General features: G+C 40.0%; 1 protein-coding gene across 1 annotated transcript; it reads left to right on the plus strand.

The window, feature by feature from the left end:
* The first annotated feature begins 2438 nt into the window (after positions 1-2438).
* On the plus strand, positions 2439-11334 carry LOC125902594 (diencephalon/mesencephalon homeobox protein 1-A-like). The gene is made up of 5 exons (XM_049599076.1): positions 2439-2692; positions 6435-6604; positions 6925-7103; positions 8664-9063; positions 9175-11334. The coding sequence occupies exons 2-5, from the start codon at positions 6451-6453 to the stop codon at positions 9612-9614; spliced, it is 1173 nt and encodes a 390-aa protein (XP_049455033.1). The 5' UTR covers positions 2439-2692; positions 6435-6450; the 3' UTR covers positions 9615-11334.
* Positions 11335-12607: the final 1273 nt, after the last annotated feature.

The following is a 12607-nucleotide window of genomic DNA, read 5'->3' on the forward strand; positions in this document are numbered from 1 at the left end:
TTTTATTCATATTTGTGCATTTAACTCGACATTTAAGCAACAAACACATCGTCATTGGTTAAGGCTGGTAGTTACAGTTAAGAGTATGTAATGTAGTGTAGTTGCTATCATATTAATTTATTTCTTGTCATTTAATTCTATAATTTTGTATTTCAACATTTGAAAAAAAATCTAAAAAATTATAATTAAAAAAAACTAGAATATATGAGTTGTTTTTGGCTATTATTTTAAATACAAAAAATACAGGAGCTTTTAATTTATTTATTTAGACACAAATGACAATGCGTTTTTTTAATAAACACAAAAAAACCCTCCCACCACACCTTCACTGTCCCCTCTCTCCCTCTCAATTCAGTACAATAAGCTTTACTGGCATGACATATCATGTGTTGCCAAAGCACAATAACAATTTAAGACTGAATTTAAGATTCAGAAACAGTTAACAGCAATGTGTTATTACAAATGCACAGACTTAGACTTTGTTTGTGGAGCAGGGACATTTAACTGGTGATTGTTTTCTGTTAGTTTGCTAATTATAGTTTCATGTTTTCCAAATTACAAGAAAAGGTGACCTATAGAATATGATTCATACACTGTAATGAACTTCATCCATGGTAACAGCATTGTTTTCTGGGGAACTATTCATTTAATGCACATGTTATGTGTGTAAGGAAACATACAGATGTGACTGTATGATGTAAATACTTGGTCTTGGAGCATCATCAGATAATCAGAGCAAAATTTAAATCATGAAAAAGTATATATCTTATTATGAGGAGCTGTCTTGTTTGTCTGTGTCAGTGTTTTAGTCCAGTCCTGTTATTTTGTTCAGTGTTGTGAGTTGATTTTGTGCACTGACAAGTCAAGTTGTTGTGGACCTCAGGAGGAGGCAGCTAATGATATCTTAGTAAACTAAACTAAACATGAATTTTAAAGGAGAAAAAAAAACATTAAGTGAAGGAGTAAATAGAAAGGGCAGAGTGTGATCTATGATGAGATGAACCATATGTTGTGTTGGTTGTCTCTCAGGCTGTGATGTGCATTGTGCATCTGTGGCACTGACACTGTTGTCTCCAAGCAGATGTTGCATTTTAGTCCGGTCAGAGAGAAATTCTTGGAGTTTACATTTAACTTTTGTAAAGAACTTTGCCCTGGTGTCTTAATATGTGCTGCAGTGTAGCATGAAATGTTGCTCTGTCTCAACCTGTCTCTGAGGACACAGCTGACACAGCCTGCTTGTGTCTGCCAGTCTCTGTATGTCCAGGCTGTGATCACTGAGTCTGTATCTTTCTCAGTTTCTGATCCGTCACAGCGGTCAGACACACATAACTTTCAACTTTATTAATAATGTCCACAAACCACTGATTGTCTATAAAAGGTGCGTTTGGGTGCACTTGTGTTTTCATTCGTCAAAACGCACGGACACAAATATTCTCTCCTCCATGAAATCTTTTGTCTCCTGTTCAGACTGAGAAACATGGTCAGAGATAAAACTGCGTTATAGGCCAAGCACTTTCCCAAAAGAATCTCCCCAACAAAAATATGCAAGCTTTACATTAAAAGGCTACTTTGCGCTGCCCTTAATTCCCTACCTAAACGGTTTTGCTCCGGGAGAAGAAATCTTCTCTAAAAACCCTTCAAGAAGAGAAGGGCATTATTGCCCTAATCCTCTTACCCGCAGTCATTTTAAGACAGGGGTTTTTGGAGGCTGAGATGGCGTCTTGTCTTCCCTATCCCATCCCAAATCCTTCCAGGCCGGGAGAGAGTCTAAAGGCAGCACCCTGGCATCTATTAGCCATCTCTGTCTCTAAAGTCTCTCTCTGCTCCAGTGGCATGGAGGGGGAGAAAGCCGAAAAGCAAACAGACTAAAGGTTGGTTGCTTTTCAACACGAAAACTAAGGAAAGGATTCATGATCCAAGTGCATAGTAGGTTAAAAAAATATAAATAAAATAATTTAAATGAGACTGACAAAGTGTCGTTTAACTAGGCCTATGTTTACCTGATTTTATTGTGTAATTTATATTAAAGAAAAATGCCTTGACGTGAAAGTTTAAAGTCAAAGTTTGTGTTTAAGGACAAACCTTACAAGAATTATTTATTATATTACAGCAAATATGCAAATAAATAAAATTAATTTAATATCTGCACATTTTGGCGATTAAAAAGCTTAAATTTTCACATTGAGGGAGTGTTTATAAATTCTCATAATTTAAAAAAAACCCCGTGTAGACAGACACGGAGGGATTCAGCGGACATAATGTGCTTAAATTGATCATATTTGAAAAATACCTCCAGGAGTCACAGTCCGCCGCTGGACTCAGCTTCCCTGATTTGCTTGATTGACAGCCCGGAGAACCAATAGGAAGGCAGCGTGACCCCCGCGAGGCTCTCCTTAAATCCCTCCGCCGGGCTCTCGCGCACCAGCAGATGGCGGCTTCCCACTTCTGCGCGAGACGCGGCGAGTGCAGACACCGAGAGGAGGAGCAGGTGGAGCGCGAGCGGACGGAGTTGAAGTGAAGCAACAGACTGAGCGGAGGAGTTTAATATCGGCCCGAGTTGGTGCCTCAGTGTCGGACAAAAGGACGAAGAAGAGTGGGTGTTAAAAAACTACACACAGCAACCGGAAAGGAAGAAGAAGAAGAAGAAGCTCGGATACTCGGTGCTGACGGAAAACAACTGTCTACACAAGAGGTACGAAGTTTTCTCCATCTTGAATAACGTCTTTTAAAAACAGTGTTCGTGTTCATATTTGCATTTTTATAACTCAGTCGTTAAAGTAAACCAAGCTAAACTGACGCTGCCTCTAAAACGGGATGAATTTTATATATTTAAGTGGGAAAAAATCATATGTTTTTATTTTTTATTTAAATTTAATACATGAGTTTTCTATTGAGCTATTTTGTTAAACCCATAGCCTATTTAACCAGGTGTGTTCCGGTCTCTTTTACAAGGGACACCTGGCCGAGACAGCAGCACACAAAAAGTTACAGCCAAACAACCACATAATAAAAAGAATACAAAATATGTAGCCTAGCTACAGTAACGAAAGTGACGCAATGATGAAAAGTAATGTGACGAAAGCAGTTCCTTTACTGGAAATGTATTTATTATGATAAATCTAATATTTTAAAGTGTCAGTGTGCAGCCTAAAATCCAACTTCCGGAAGTTAGAGCTAAAATCCACAATGATTTCATTACACATAATACAAAAAAAAAAATAAATAAAAAAAAATAAAAATAAAAAGCCTGACAGCTGCGTTTTTACGCACAAGACCAATATGACATACCCAAAATAAAAGGCAATCCTTTCGGTTGCGCGCATGATCCTGCTCCTTTCTTTCAGGGTTTAAAAATCTGAATATAAAGTGACACAAATATAGCTACAGATGCACACTAAAGAGATTTATGTTCATCTTATTTTTTTTCCCTCAGAATTTTACGGTTATGTCTTGTCTGCTTTCTTGTTACAAAATCAAAAAATAATGTAGTAGTAGTGTACTTCCTCTGAAAAGCTGTAATAGACAATAAAATAGACACTGAAATATAATTTAATTCCAATATAATAATTACTTCTTTATAATAACAGCGAGGAGAAACTGAGAGCCATGCTCCCTCTAACCCTCTGACAGTTGACACTGTGACACAGCAAAGAGCAGCTTGTCAGGTCGACTCATGCCCCTGAGGGCTGTTAGCAAATAACATTTTTCCTAATTTAGTCGGATCAAAGAGTTGCACTGTACACGCCAATTTACATAATGACGGTTTGATAATCGAAGCAGTGAGCAGGGGGCTGCCAGGAGGGCCCAGCGCCTGGAGCACACAGAGGCTTATGAATGACAATAACAGCACTGACAGGCTCACGGTGATGAGCTATTGTGCTGGATTTGATATGGGCAGGAGGATACAGGCTATAACCAGAGATGTGGTGGGGAATATGAGAGGTGGAGGGAGAGTTAAAAAGTTTGAGATGAGATTATGCATTGTGCAGAAAGTGACATTAAAATTAATGGCAGCTTTCCTCAGTGTTTGCAGGTGTGAACAAATAAAAATTATTTATAGATACATGGTGCATTTATTTCCCTTGTATTTTGTGTGATTTGAGGCAAAATGTGCAGCTTCATTTTCAGAGAAAACAGAAAAGCAGTTGAGAGAAAAAAAAATCGTTGGCCTATTACTAGAACACACGCGCACGCCCACTTGGCCACGCAGGCACGCACACGCGGGAACTCCAACCCGCAGCTACCCACCGGAGTCCCACTGTACGTCCGTCCGTGTCAGCGTTGATGATAAATGGAGGGCCTCGCAGTCGAAACCTATTTGCACTTCCATTAGACGGGGAGCCAAATGGGGATCAACATGCATATTTTTACCCGCGGAGAGGCCATACATCTCAGCCAAAACGTTGCCCCGGGGCGATGGGATAAGAGGCCGCCAGAGAGGGGACGGGGAGGGGAGGGGGAGCCGGGGAGAGACGGGAGGGAGGGTGGAGGGTGTAGGGGTGGGGGGGCCCATTCAACTCAAATACTTGGGGGAGTAAAGTAAATGTTTAGCGAAGCACCTTCTGTCCCAGCGAATTAAACTATTCCCCACTGCCCTCTGATCACATTCATCAGCCGCCGCAGCCACTTAATAGGCTGGGAATGGGCACTGCGGGCATCTCACACACACAGACACACAGACACACACACACACGCACACGCACGTGCACGCGCTCAAGAACACACACTCACACACACTGAAAAGCTGAGAAATGGGTAGAGGAAAAAAAATGCCTTTTACAAGAGCGACCACCCAGTCTTTTCTGTCTCATAATACAACAGCCTAATGGGCCTGTTATTATTATTATTATTATTATTATTACTAATATTAAGTTATTTATTTTACTGATTTATGCTGACACTCAATGCTTTAAACTGACATTTAATTTGCAAGAATGATCAGGTCTTAATCAAAAGATGAGGCTGTCCAAAATAGTGTGACATTTGTTAAATTAATGTCAATTAATTCTCAAATTTCAACTAATATAATTCATTATTTAGGTGTAGATTTCGTGGGAGGACGCAGGGGACGTGTCCTCCTTAATATTTAGAACATGTCCATTTGTCCTCCCCCAATAAAACAATCATTCTGACAAACTTAAAGGCATTTACACCATGAATTAATGCAGACAAGGCACATATAAGTGCATTAAAAATCACCAGAACGCCGGAAATATGTGTCTGTGAATAAAATAAATAAATAAATAAATAAATAAATAAATAAAATTAGAAAAAATCTTTTTATGTTGAAACAAAACATGGATCATTTTAAACAAATTTTACAATATAATACACTGGAATTACTTCACAAATGTTGATTTATTATTAAATTCCTGCCATTTAAAAGGCCTCTACAATTAGTGAAATAGCAAAATTAAATAAAAGAAAAACTGAATAATTAAAATGATAACCTGGAAGTTTTGTCAGAAATATCTGAAAAATATCTGTAGGCCTATAGGTCCAATAACTTGCCCAGCTTCCTGGACACTGTACCTGTCACACAAGAGAAAGATTTATATCTTCTCCCTGTGGTCTCTCTAGTTATAATAACTGTTTGGGCCTCAGAGATATTCCCTCCTGTCAGCCTCCTCCGTACTAATACATATCTAATCGTGTCCTGCAGCGCTTCATCTATGAAAATCTCGGTCGTGAAGGAGAACTACAAAATAGAGTTTGGGAAACTGATCCCATGTGAAATGCTCTAACATGGTTTGCTTTACTGCAAGAGTCTGTGTGTGTCAAATATCTTAATGTTAATTATAAATGAGGCAAAATTACAAGAAATGAATGCTTTGCTTTGCTGTTAAAATGAGTTTTACAGGAGTGGAAAAAGTCAGCCACTAAAAATTGAACAGCATTTCAGTAATCATAGCCTATTAGAAAATAATCCCGCTATCCGGTTGCAGGTTTTGCCACCGAGACCCGGAACAAATCTCCTTATTTCATTTTCCAACACATTTCACCAACGCCTTGATCTGTCACAGCAACGTTTTCAATGGGGATTTGGCTTCTCCGGGATCACAGAAAACGACGTGAATAAATTCATGAATAAGGCATCCGTCACGGTTCATTATGGGAACGAGTGATAATTACCCCAATTAAAAGTCTTTTGTATAATTAATGGATTGAACAGGGCGATAATTGGATGTTAATGGATAACACTTTTGTCTGAGTGCGCACATTAAGATCTATTGGCCCTTGAGCGCGAGGACCTACTGTCATTTACTCATAAAAAGCTCCTGTGTGTTTGTGCATGATTTTATTCCTCTTATTAAAGCGGAGGGTTGGGTTGAGATGCGTGTCCATCTGCAGCCACGCGCCCTTAATGTCCAAATGTCCTTGAGTGAAATCCTTTATCATCACCATCCTCATCACATCCTGTCTCCGTTCCGCAGGTAGCGACCTCTCACCATGCAGCACTACGGGGTGAACGGCTACTCTCTGCACGCCATGAACTCCCTCAGCGCCATGTACAACCTGCACCAGCAGGCCGCGCAACAGGCGCAGCACGCGCCCGACTACCGGCCGTCCGTGCACGCGCTCACACTGGCAGAGAGACTGGCTGGTAATTGAGTGCACGCTCACACACACACACACACACACACACACACACACACACACACACACACACACACACTCCGGTGCGCAGGCTGTTACCCTGCCTCCAAACTATTAACTGATTTTTTATTATGCGATTAAGTAAAAGTGACATCATTTATGATTTTTTTTTTATTCATTTATGAAATAATAATAATAATAATAATAATAATAATAATAATAATAATAATAGCTGCATAAACTTGAATATAAATTGCTCATGGTCCCATCACGCCCAGTATAATAAACTCCCCGTGTGTTTCCTTTCCAACGGCTGCGCATTTCAAGACATCATCCTGGAGGCTCGCTACGGCTCTCAGCACCGCAAACAGCGCCGCAGCCGCACGGCCTTCACGGCGCAGCAGCTGGAGGCGCTGGAGAAGACTTTCCAGAAGACGCACTACCCGGATGTGGTGATGAGGGAGCGGCTGGCCATGTGCACCAACCTGCCCGAGGCCCGTGTGCAGGTACGGCAGGAGATTAGAGGGGCTTTTAATGCTTAATTATAGTTGTGTTATGTCTGTGATTTTAATGCAGGCTATTGTATCTTATGGGTACTTTATGTTTTCGTGTAGCACCAAACTACAATCTATTATTTTATATTCAGACATGGCACAGCAAATTTCGTTGTACTTCTTGTGCAATGACAATACAGTCTAAGAGCTGTAGGTTTGGTTTCAACACTGGAGGGGGGATGTTACATATGAAACAGGGGGGTTGGGGGTCCTCACAAATTTTGAGCATCCAACCCTTTATTTCCTGCAATCTGGTGAATTTTTATTCAGCAATTTGTGCCTTTTTGAATCGATTGAAAGCATCTTTATGTTTAAATTTGTCAAAATGAAAAGTCTTCTACTACTTTCATGTACTTTTATTTATTTTTATTTATTCAAGCTTGTCCGGAAGAAACATAGAACAAAAATACGCTACAGAATAAAAATGTACAGTTCTAAAACAAGCAGTATAAAACACAAAATGAGAGTACTACAAAGACAAGCCTAAAAATATGTTGATGTATGCTAGAAGAGAACCATAAAAACACAAAAAAGGGCAACTACACATGATCACAAAGACCAGATAAGACACACTGTGACACTGGCATATATGTATATGATTATGTACAGGAGAGCTTTAAACCGACCGAGAGAAACCAGTGAGTGCAACTTTGAGTCCATCTGCACAAGAGTCCACATATAAGGAGCTACATACATAAATACTTCATAAATACTTATAGGAGGCAGATGGACATGTCCCCTGTGTCCCCCCTGAAATCTACACCTATTTCGCCCTAAATTTAAGGAGGTGGACTCCCCAATTCTTTTGGGATAGGACCTCCTTTTTTGTTGACTGTAAATAAGTGTCACCCTCTTTTCTTGATTGCTGGTGTTCCCCAGTTCTTCAGGGCTACAACATTTGCTTCTTCCTCTTAGTTTAATTTTTAACAACATGGCAAGACAGCACTAACACATCCCAAATCAGGGGTACAGCAACTGCTCATCGCTGTCAAGCACGAGGCACTCACTACTCTCTCTGAGTATCACTCATACCTGTCCCAACAAAACAAGGGCAGGTAGGAACCAATGAGCTCAAAACCAAGGGAACACAATGACTAAACACCGCACGTGAAAATACAAATAGAACAATATACAGTGCTGTAAATGACAATGAAATAATAATTTACCAGTAACTCAATAATACTGAATCTATTACTGCTTAAGTATAAATAATGTACCCATTGATAAGTAACCCAAAATATGTGTGCAGTAATTATGGCTAAATAAGTAATAAAATGAATCAAAAAAGTAGAAAAAGCAAAAGCTGTTATACTTGTTATATTGTTCTTATCCTTTGTTTTTAACTCTTTTATTTATAAATATTTTTCTATTGTCTGTAATTGCTGTGTTTGATCGATATGTGAGCTGCTGGACACCCGAATTCCCCTGAGGGGATGAATGAAGTATCGTCAATCTATAAATCTATCTTTAAGTTCCTAATGTAATTATTCTTCTTCTCTCCTCTGCCTTCAGGTTTGGTTCAAGAACCGCAGAGCCAAGTTCCGCAAGAAGCAGCGCAGCCTCCAGAAGGAGCAGCTTCAGAAGCAGAAGGAGGCGTCAGGGGAAGGAGGGAGCGAGAAAGAGGACGCACCTCCCTCCACAACTATCCTCCCCGACACCCAGCTCCCTCCTTCATCCTCTTCTTCCTCCTCCTCTTCTCTGGAGACGGAGGGTCCTGTAGTCCGTCCCATACCGCTGGACATGGAGCTGAACGTCACGTCAGCGGAACACTCTGGCAGCGAGTCGGCGACAGAGGACAACGCCACAGATAAGGAGGACGAGAGTAAATCTCAGAGGGAGGAGATGAAGTGTGAGAGAGCGGTGACTCCTGAGGACGTCTCGCCAGTGTGCAAAAGACTCAGCCCCAAACCAGGTGAGAACAGGATACTTGATTTCTTATTTTATCCTCAGCATCCTTCATCTACAGCACTGACCTCATCAGCTGATGATTAAACTGTCTCTATCCCCTCTTCTCTCCGTCCAGACTCTCCCCTGGTCTCTCCATCCGTGACCCCTTCCTCCTCCAGCAGCGGCCTGGCCAGCAGTGCTCCTCTCTCTCAGAGCCACTCCTACTCTTCCTCCCCTCTCAGCCTGTTCCGTCTGCAGGAGCAGTTCCGCCAGCACATGGCCGCCACCAACAACCTGGTGCACTACCCTGCCTTTGACCTCACCACCCCATCTTCACTCCCCTACCTGGGGATGAATGTTAACATGCCACCCGCGCCGCTGGGCTCTCTGCCCTGCCAGTCTTACTACCAGTCCCTGTCCCATCACGCCCAGCAGGTGTGGAACAGCCCGCTGTTGCAGGCGTCCGCTGCGGGCGGCCTCACCAGCCACAACAGCAAGACCACCAGCATCGAGAACCTCCGTCTGAGGGCCAAACAGCACGCCGCCTCGCTGGGACTGGACACAATGTCTAACTGAGAATCAGATTCGGAGGACGATAGGCCGGAGCCTCGGCCTACACATCATCACATCCCACTGCGTTTCTGTGTGACTGTGATAGTTCTTTAGGAGCAGGACATGCAGAGATGTCCAAAAATAAAACATGCCAACATGCACTGGACCTACAGAACTCCATTTAACAGCTTCTCAAAGCAGACCATACGTCACCAGCTGGTCTGACTTCTTTTCACTTCCATTGCAGCTCAAGGTCCAAAACCTTGTGAAGAGAGAACCAATAAGACACTGAACATTGCTATGCGACGGATTAACTGAATGTCCCGACTCAGAGGACAGTGAACATATTCCTGACTCATGATGATGTTCCCAACAGACACATAATACTGGACCTTCCAAACATCTGAAATAATCCATTCAATAATCACAGACAGTGACGTACACAGCTGATGATGGATGCACTCGGTTTAAAAAAGACAATGCAAACAATGTTTACAAGAATAATGTGAATAAATGAGGCACTTTTGGACGGATTAGGCTCGCTGGCCAGGAGGGAAAAGGTATCGCTCTTGCAGCAAAGCGACCATTTCTGTCACAGGACCATTGACATTTCAATTAAGCAGCGTGGTTATATGTACATAGCATGTACTACATAACAGCACATAAATAAAAATAAACTTCAAGCCATGTTGTCCTCAACAGCATAATTAAAAGTGACTAATTTACCAGTTTAATGGCCAGTAATGTGCCACTTTGTACAGAGGCTGGCTTGATAATGAGAAAATGATTTCAGTGACTAAATTCGCAAAGCTTTTAATTACATTTTGCCCTGGGCTGAGGGAGCTGGGGCAAATGCAATTATGAACATGCATACCATTTAAGACCGCCTTTAGAAATTCAAAAAAGGTCTGTGCACTAATACGGTCAATTAAGGTAGCAGCAAGATTGACATCACTTTAGTTGATCAATTTCCTTTGAATGCAAAATGATATGGTAAACAAATTTGGATAAATGTCCTGACCCATATTTTGTCAGCAGTTATTCTCGCCTTAATATTCTCTTGAGGAAACATGCCGCTTGTCAGCGAAAGTCAGACCGTCTGTTAGCACTTGATGAGGAGAATCACACACACAATGTTTTCCGTTAATGTGTTCTGGAAGCTAATGTCTTCATATGAAAAAAAATGCACATTATTTTAATATGTAAAATACAAAAAAGTCTATCTATTAATGTTTACTGGTAAGGTAATTGTAAAGTTCCTATTATGTTGTATAATTGATAATGGACTCTGTCTCAGATGAAATTCCTTTTAGCTGTCAGATTGTAAGATTGTATTTGCTGAGCTCACCGGCAGCACCTGTCTACCCCTCCTCTCTCGGTTGTCTGTGTAACGATCCTGGGTTGAATTTTAAATGTGTTCAGTTTCTTTTCTGGATTTGGCTTAAAAGGAGCGATCAAACAAACTGCTGGAAAACTGTCAGCGTCAGTATCCAGACAGAAACGTCAAAGAAAGTGAACAGATTTGAGTCGACTGACCCGAGTCCTCTGTGTACTGCTGTCTTGACTCTATCTGAGTTCTGTTGTTGCTATTATTCTAATGCTGCCCCCCTACTGTGTCTGTCAAACTACTTGGTCCAGTGGTAGATAGATTTATAATGGTGGAGGAGAGAGTGAGTGGACCATCAGCAGTGTTGTTTCCTTTACTCCTCCCTAACAATGTAGACTTGAACTAGTGTTGTTGTAAAATAATCACAAATAAAAACATTGCTTGGAGATCTTTATAATGACGACTATCTGTGCTGCGTATTTACACAGTATGAAGGTGGTAAGGGCCAAACACTGACACGGGCGGTGTGTTACAGTTAAAATATGCAACAGAAATGTCAAAAAAGTGCATGAATTTAGAAATATTAACCGGAATGCTTTACGATCATGTGTTTTAATGATGTTTTTTATCTGACTTTGAGTATACAAACTATAAAACCTTTTGATTGAGTGCACAAAAAGAACTCTCAAGGAATAAATTTAGTTTAAACTCCTATGGCAAAAGTAAAATATACATAAAAGCAAGTAAAATATTACAGAGGCATGACGCATTCCCTCGGAAAAAAAAAATGCTGTTTTTCTGAATTAATCAGATTATTGTCTCAGAATTTTTCTGAATTCATGAGATAATACTATAGATAATAAAAAATATATAAAAATAAATACAAAAAATATATAAATAAATAATAATAATAAAATGAGAATTTATGACATTATAATAAAAATAATTTAAAAAAAGAATAAGTAATAATAGAAGGGGAATAAATAAAATAAATTAAAATATATAAAAATAAAATAAATAAATGATAATAAAACAAGAATTTACAAGATTATCATCCTGTTCATTCAGAAGAAAATAATCATCAATAATAATGAGTAATCAATTCAGTGATTATGCATCATGATATATGAAATGGAATTAAAGATATTTTTCTATGACACCAAAATTACAATAACATACTTTAAAATTCAAACCTGTATGCTAACTGTTATTGTAATCTATTACTATGTATCATTGTGTACCAATAGTTTGAATAGTCTGATGTATCACTGGGTGACACAGCCATTCACGTAATGTCTCACTCAAAAAAAGAAAGAAATGTCATCATTACATGATCACCAATTCAGAAAAAGGAGGCAAAAACCTTTTTCTAAAGTAAATGCATTAAGCTCCCATTAAATATATTCAGTGTAATGCAGGTTAAGGCTCAAAAAATTAGAGTGTAGTAAAATATGTGATGGCATGAGGACAAGAATCTGCAAGGTGAAGACAAGCATCAAGCCAATGAAGGTACGGGAAGAAGGTCAAATTAAGACAACAATAAAAAAACATGCATGAGAATTTTCAGGGAGACAAAGAGTGCGTGAGCAAAAGAGACAGAAAAAGAACAACGTAATCTGAAAAATAAAAAAGCCGCACGGAGACATAAGCCATCCCCAATGAATAAGCAGGCCATTATCCTGAAGAATGA

Source organism: Epinephelus fuscoguttatus, linkage group LG15 (assembly GCF_011397635.1).
Source record: "Epinephelus fuscoguttatus linkage group LG15, E.fuscoguttatus.final_Chr_v1".
In the NCBI taxonomy this organism is placed as follows: Eukaryota; Metazoa; Chordata; class Actinopteri; order Perciformes; family Serranidae; genus Epinephelus; species Epinephelus fuscoguttatus.

Bases quoted from the DNA above. Each gene is read 5' to 3' on its own strand.
- LOC125902594 (XM_049599076.1), top strand. From the start codon at position 6,451: ATGCAGCACTACGGGGTGAACGGCTACTCTCTGCACGCCATGAACTCC. The intron at 6,605-6,924 runs GTAATTGAGTGC...GCGCATTTCAAG, and splicing joins ACTGGCAGAGAGACTGGCTG to ACATCATCCTGGAGGCTCGC. The intron at 7,104-8,663 runs GTACGGCAGGAG...CTCTGCCTTCAG, and splicing joins TGCCCGAGGCCCGTGTGCAG to GTTTGGTTCAAGAACCGCAG.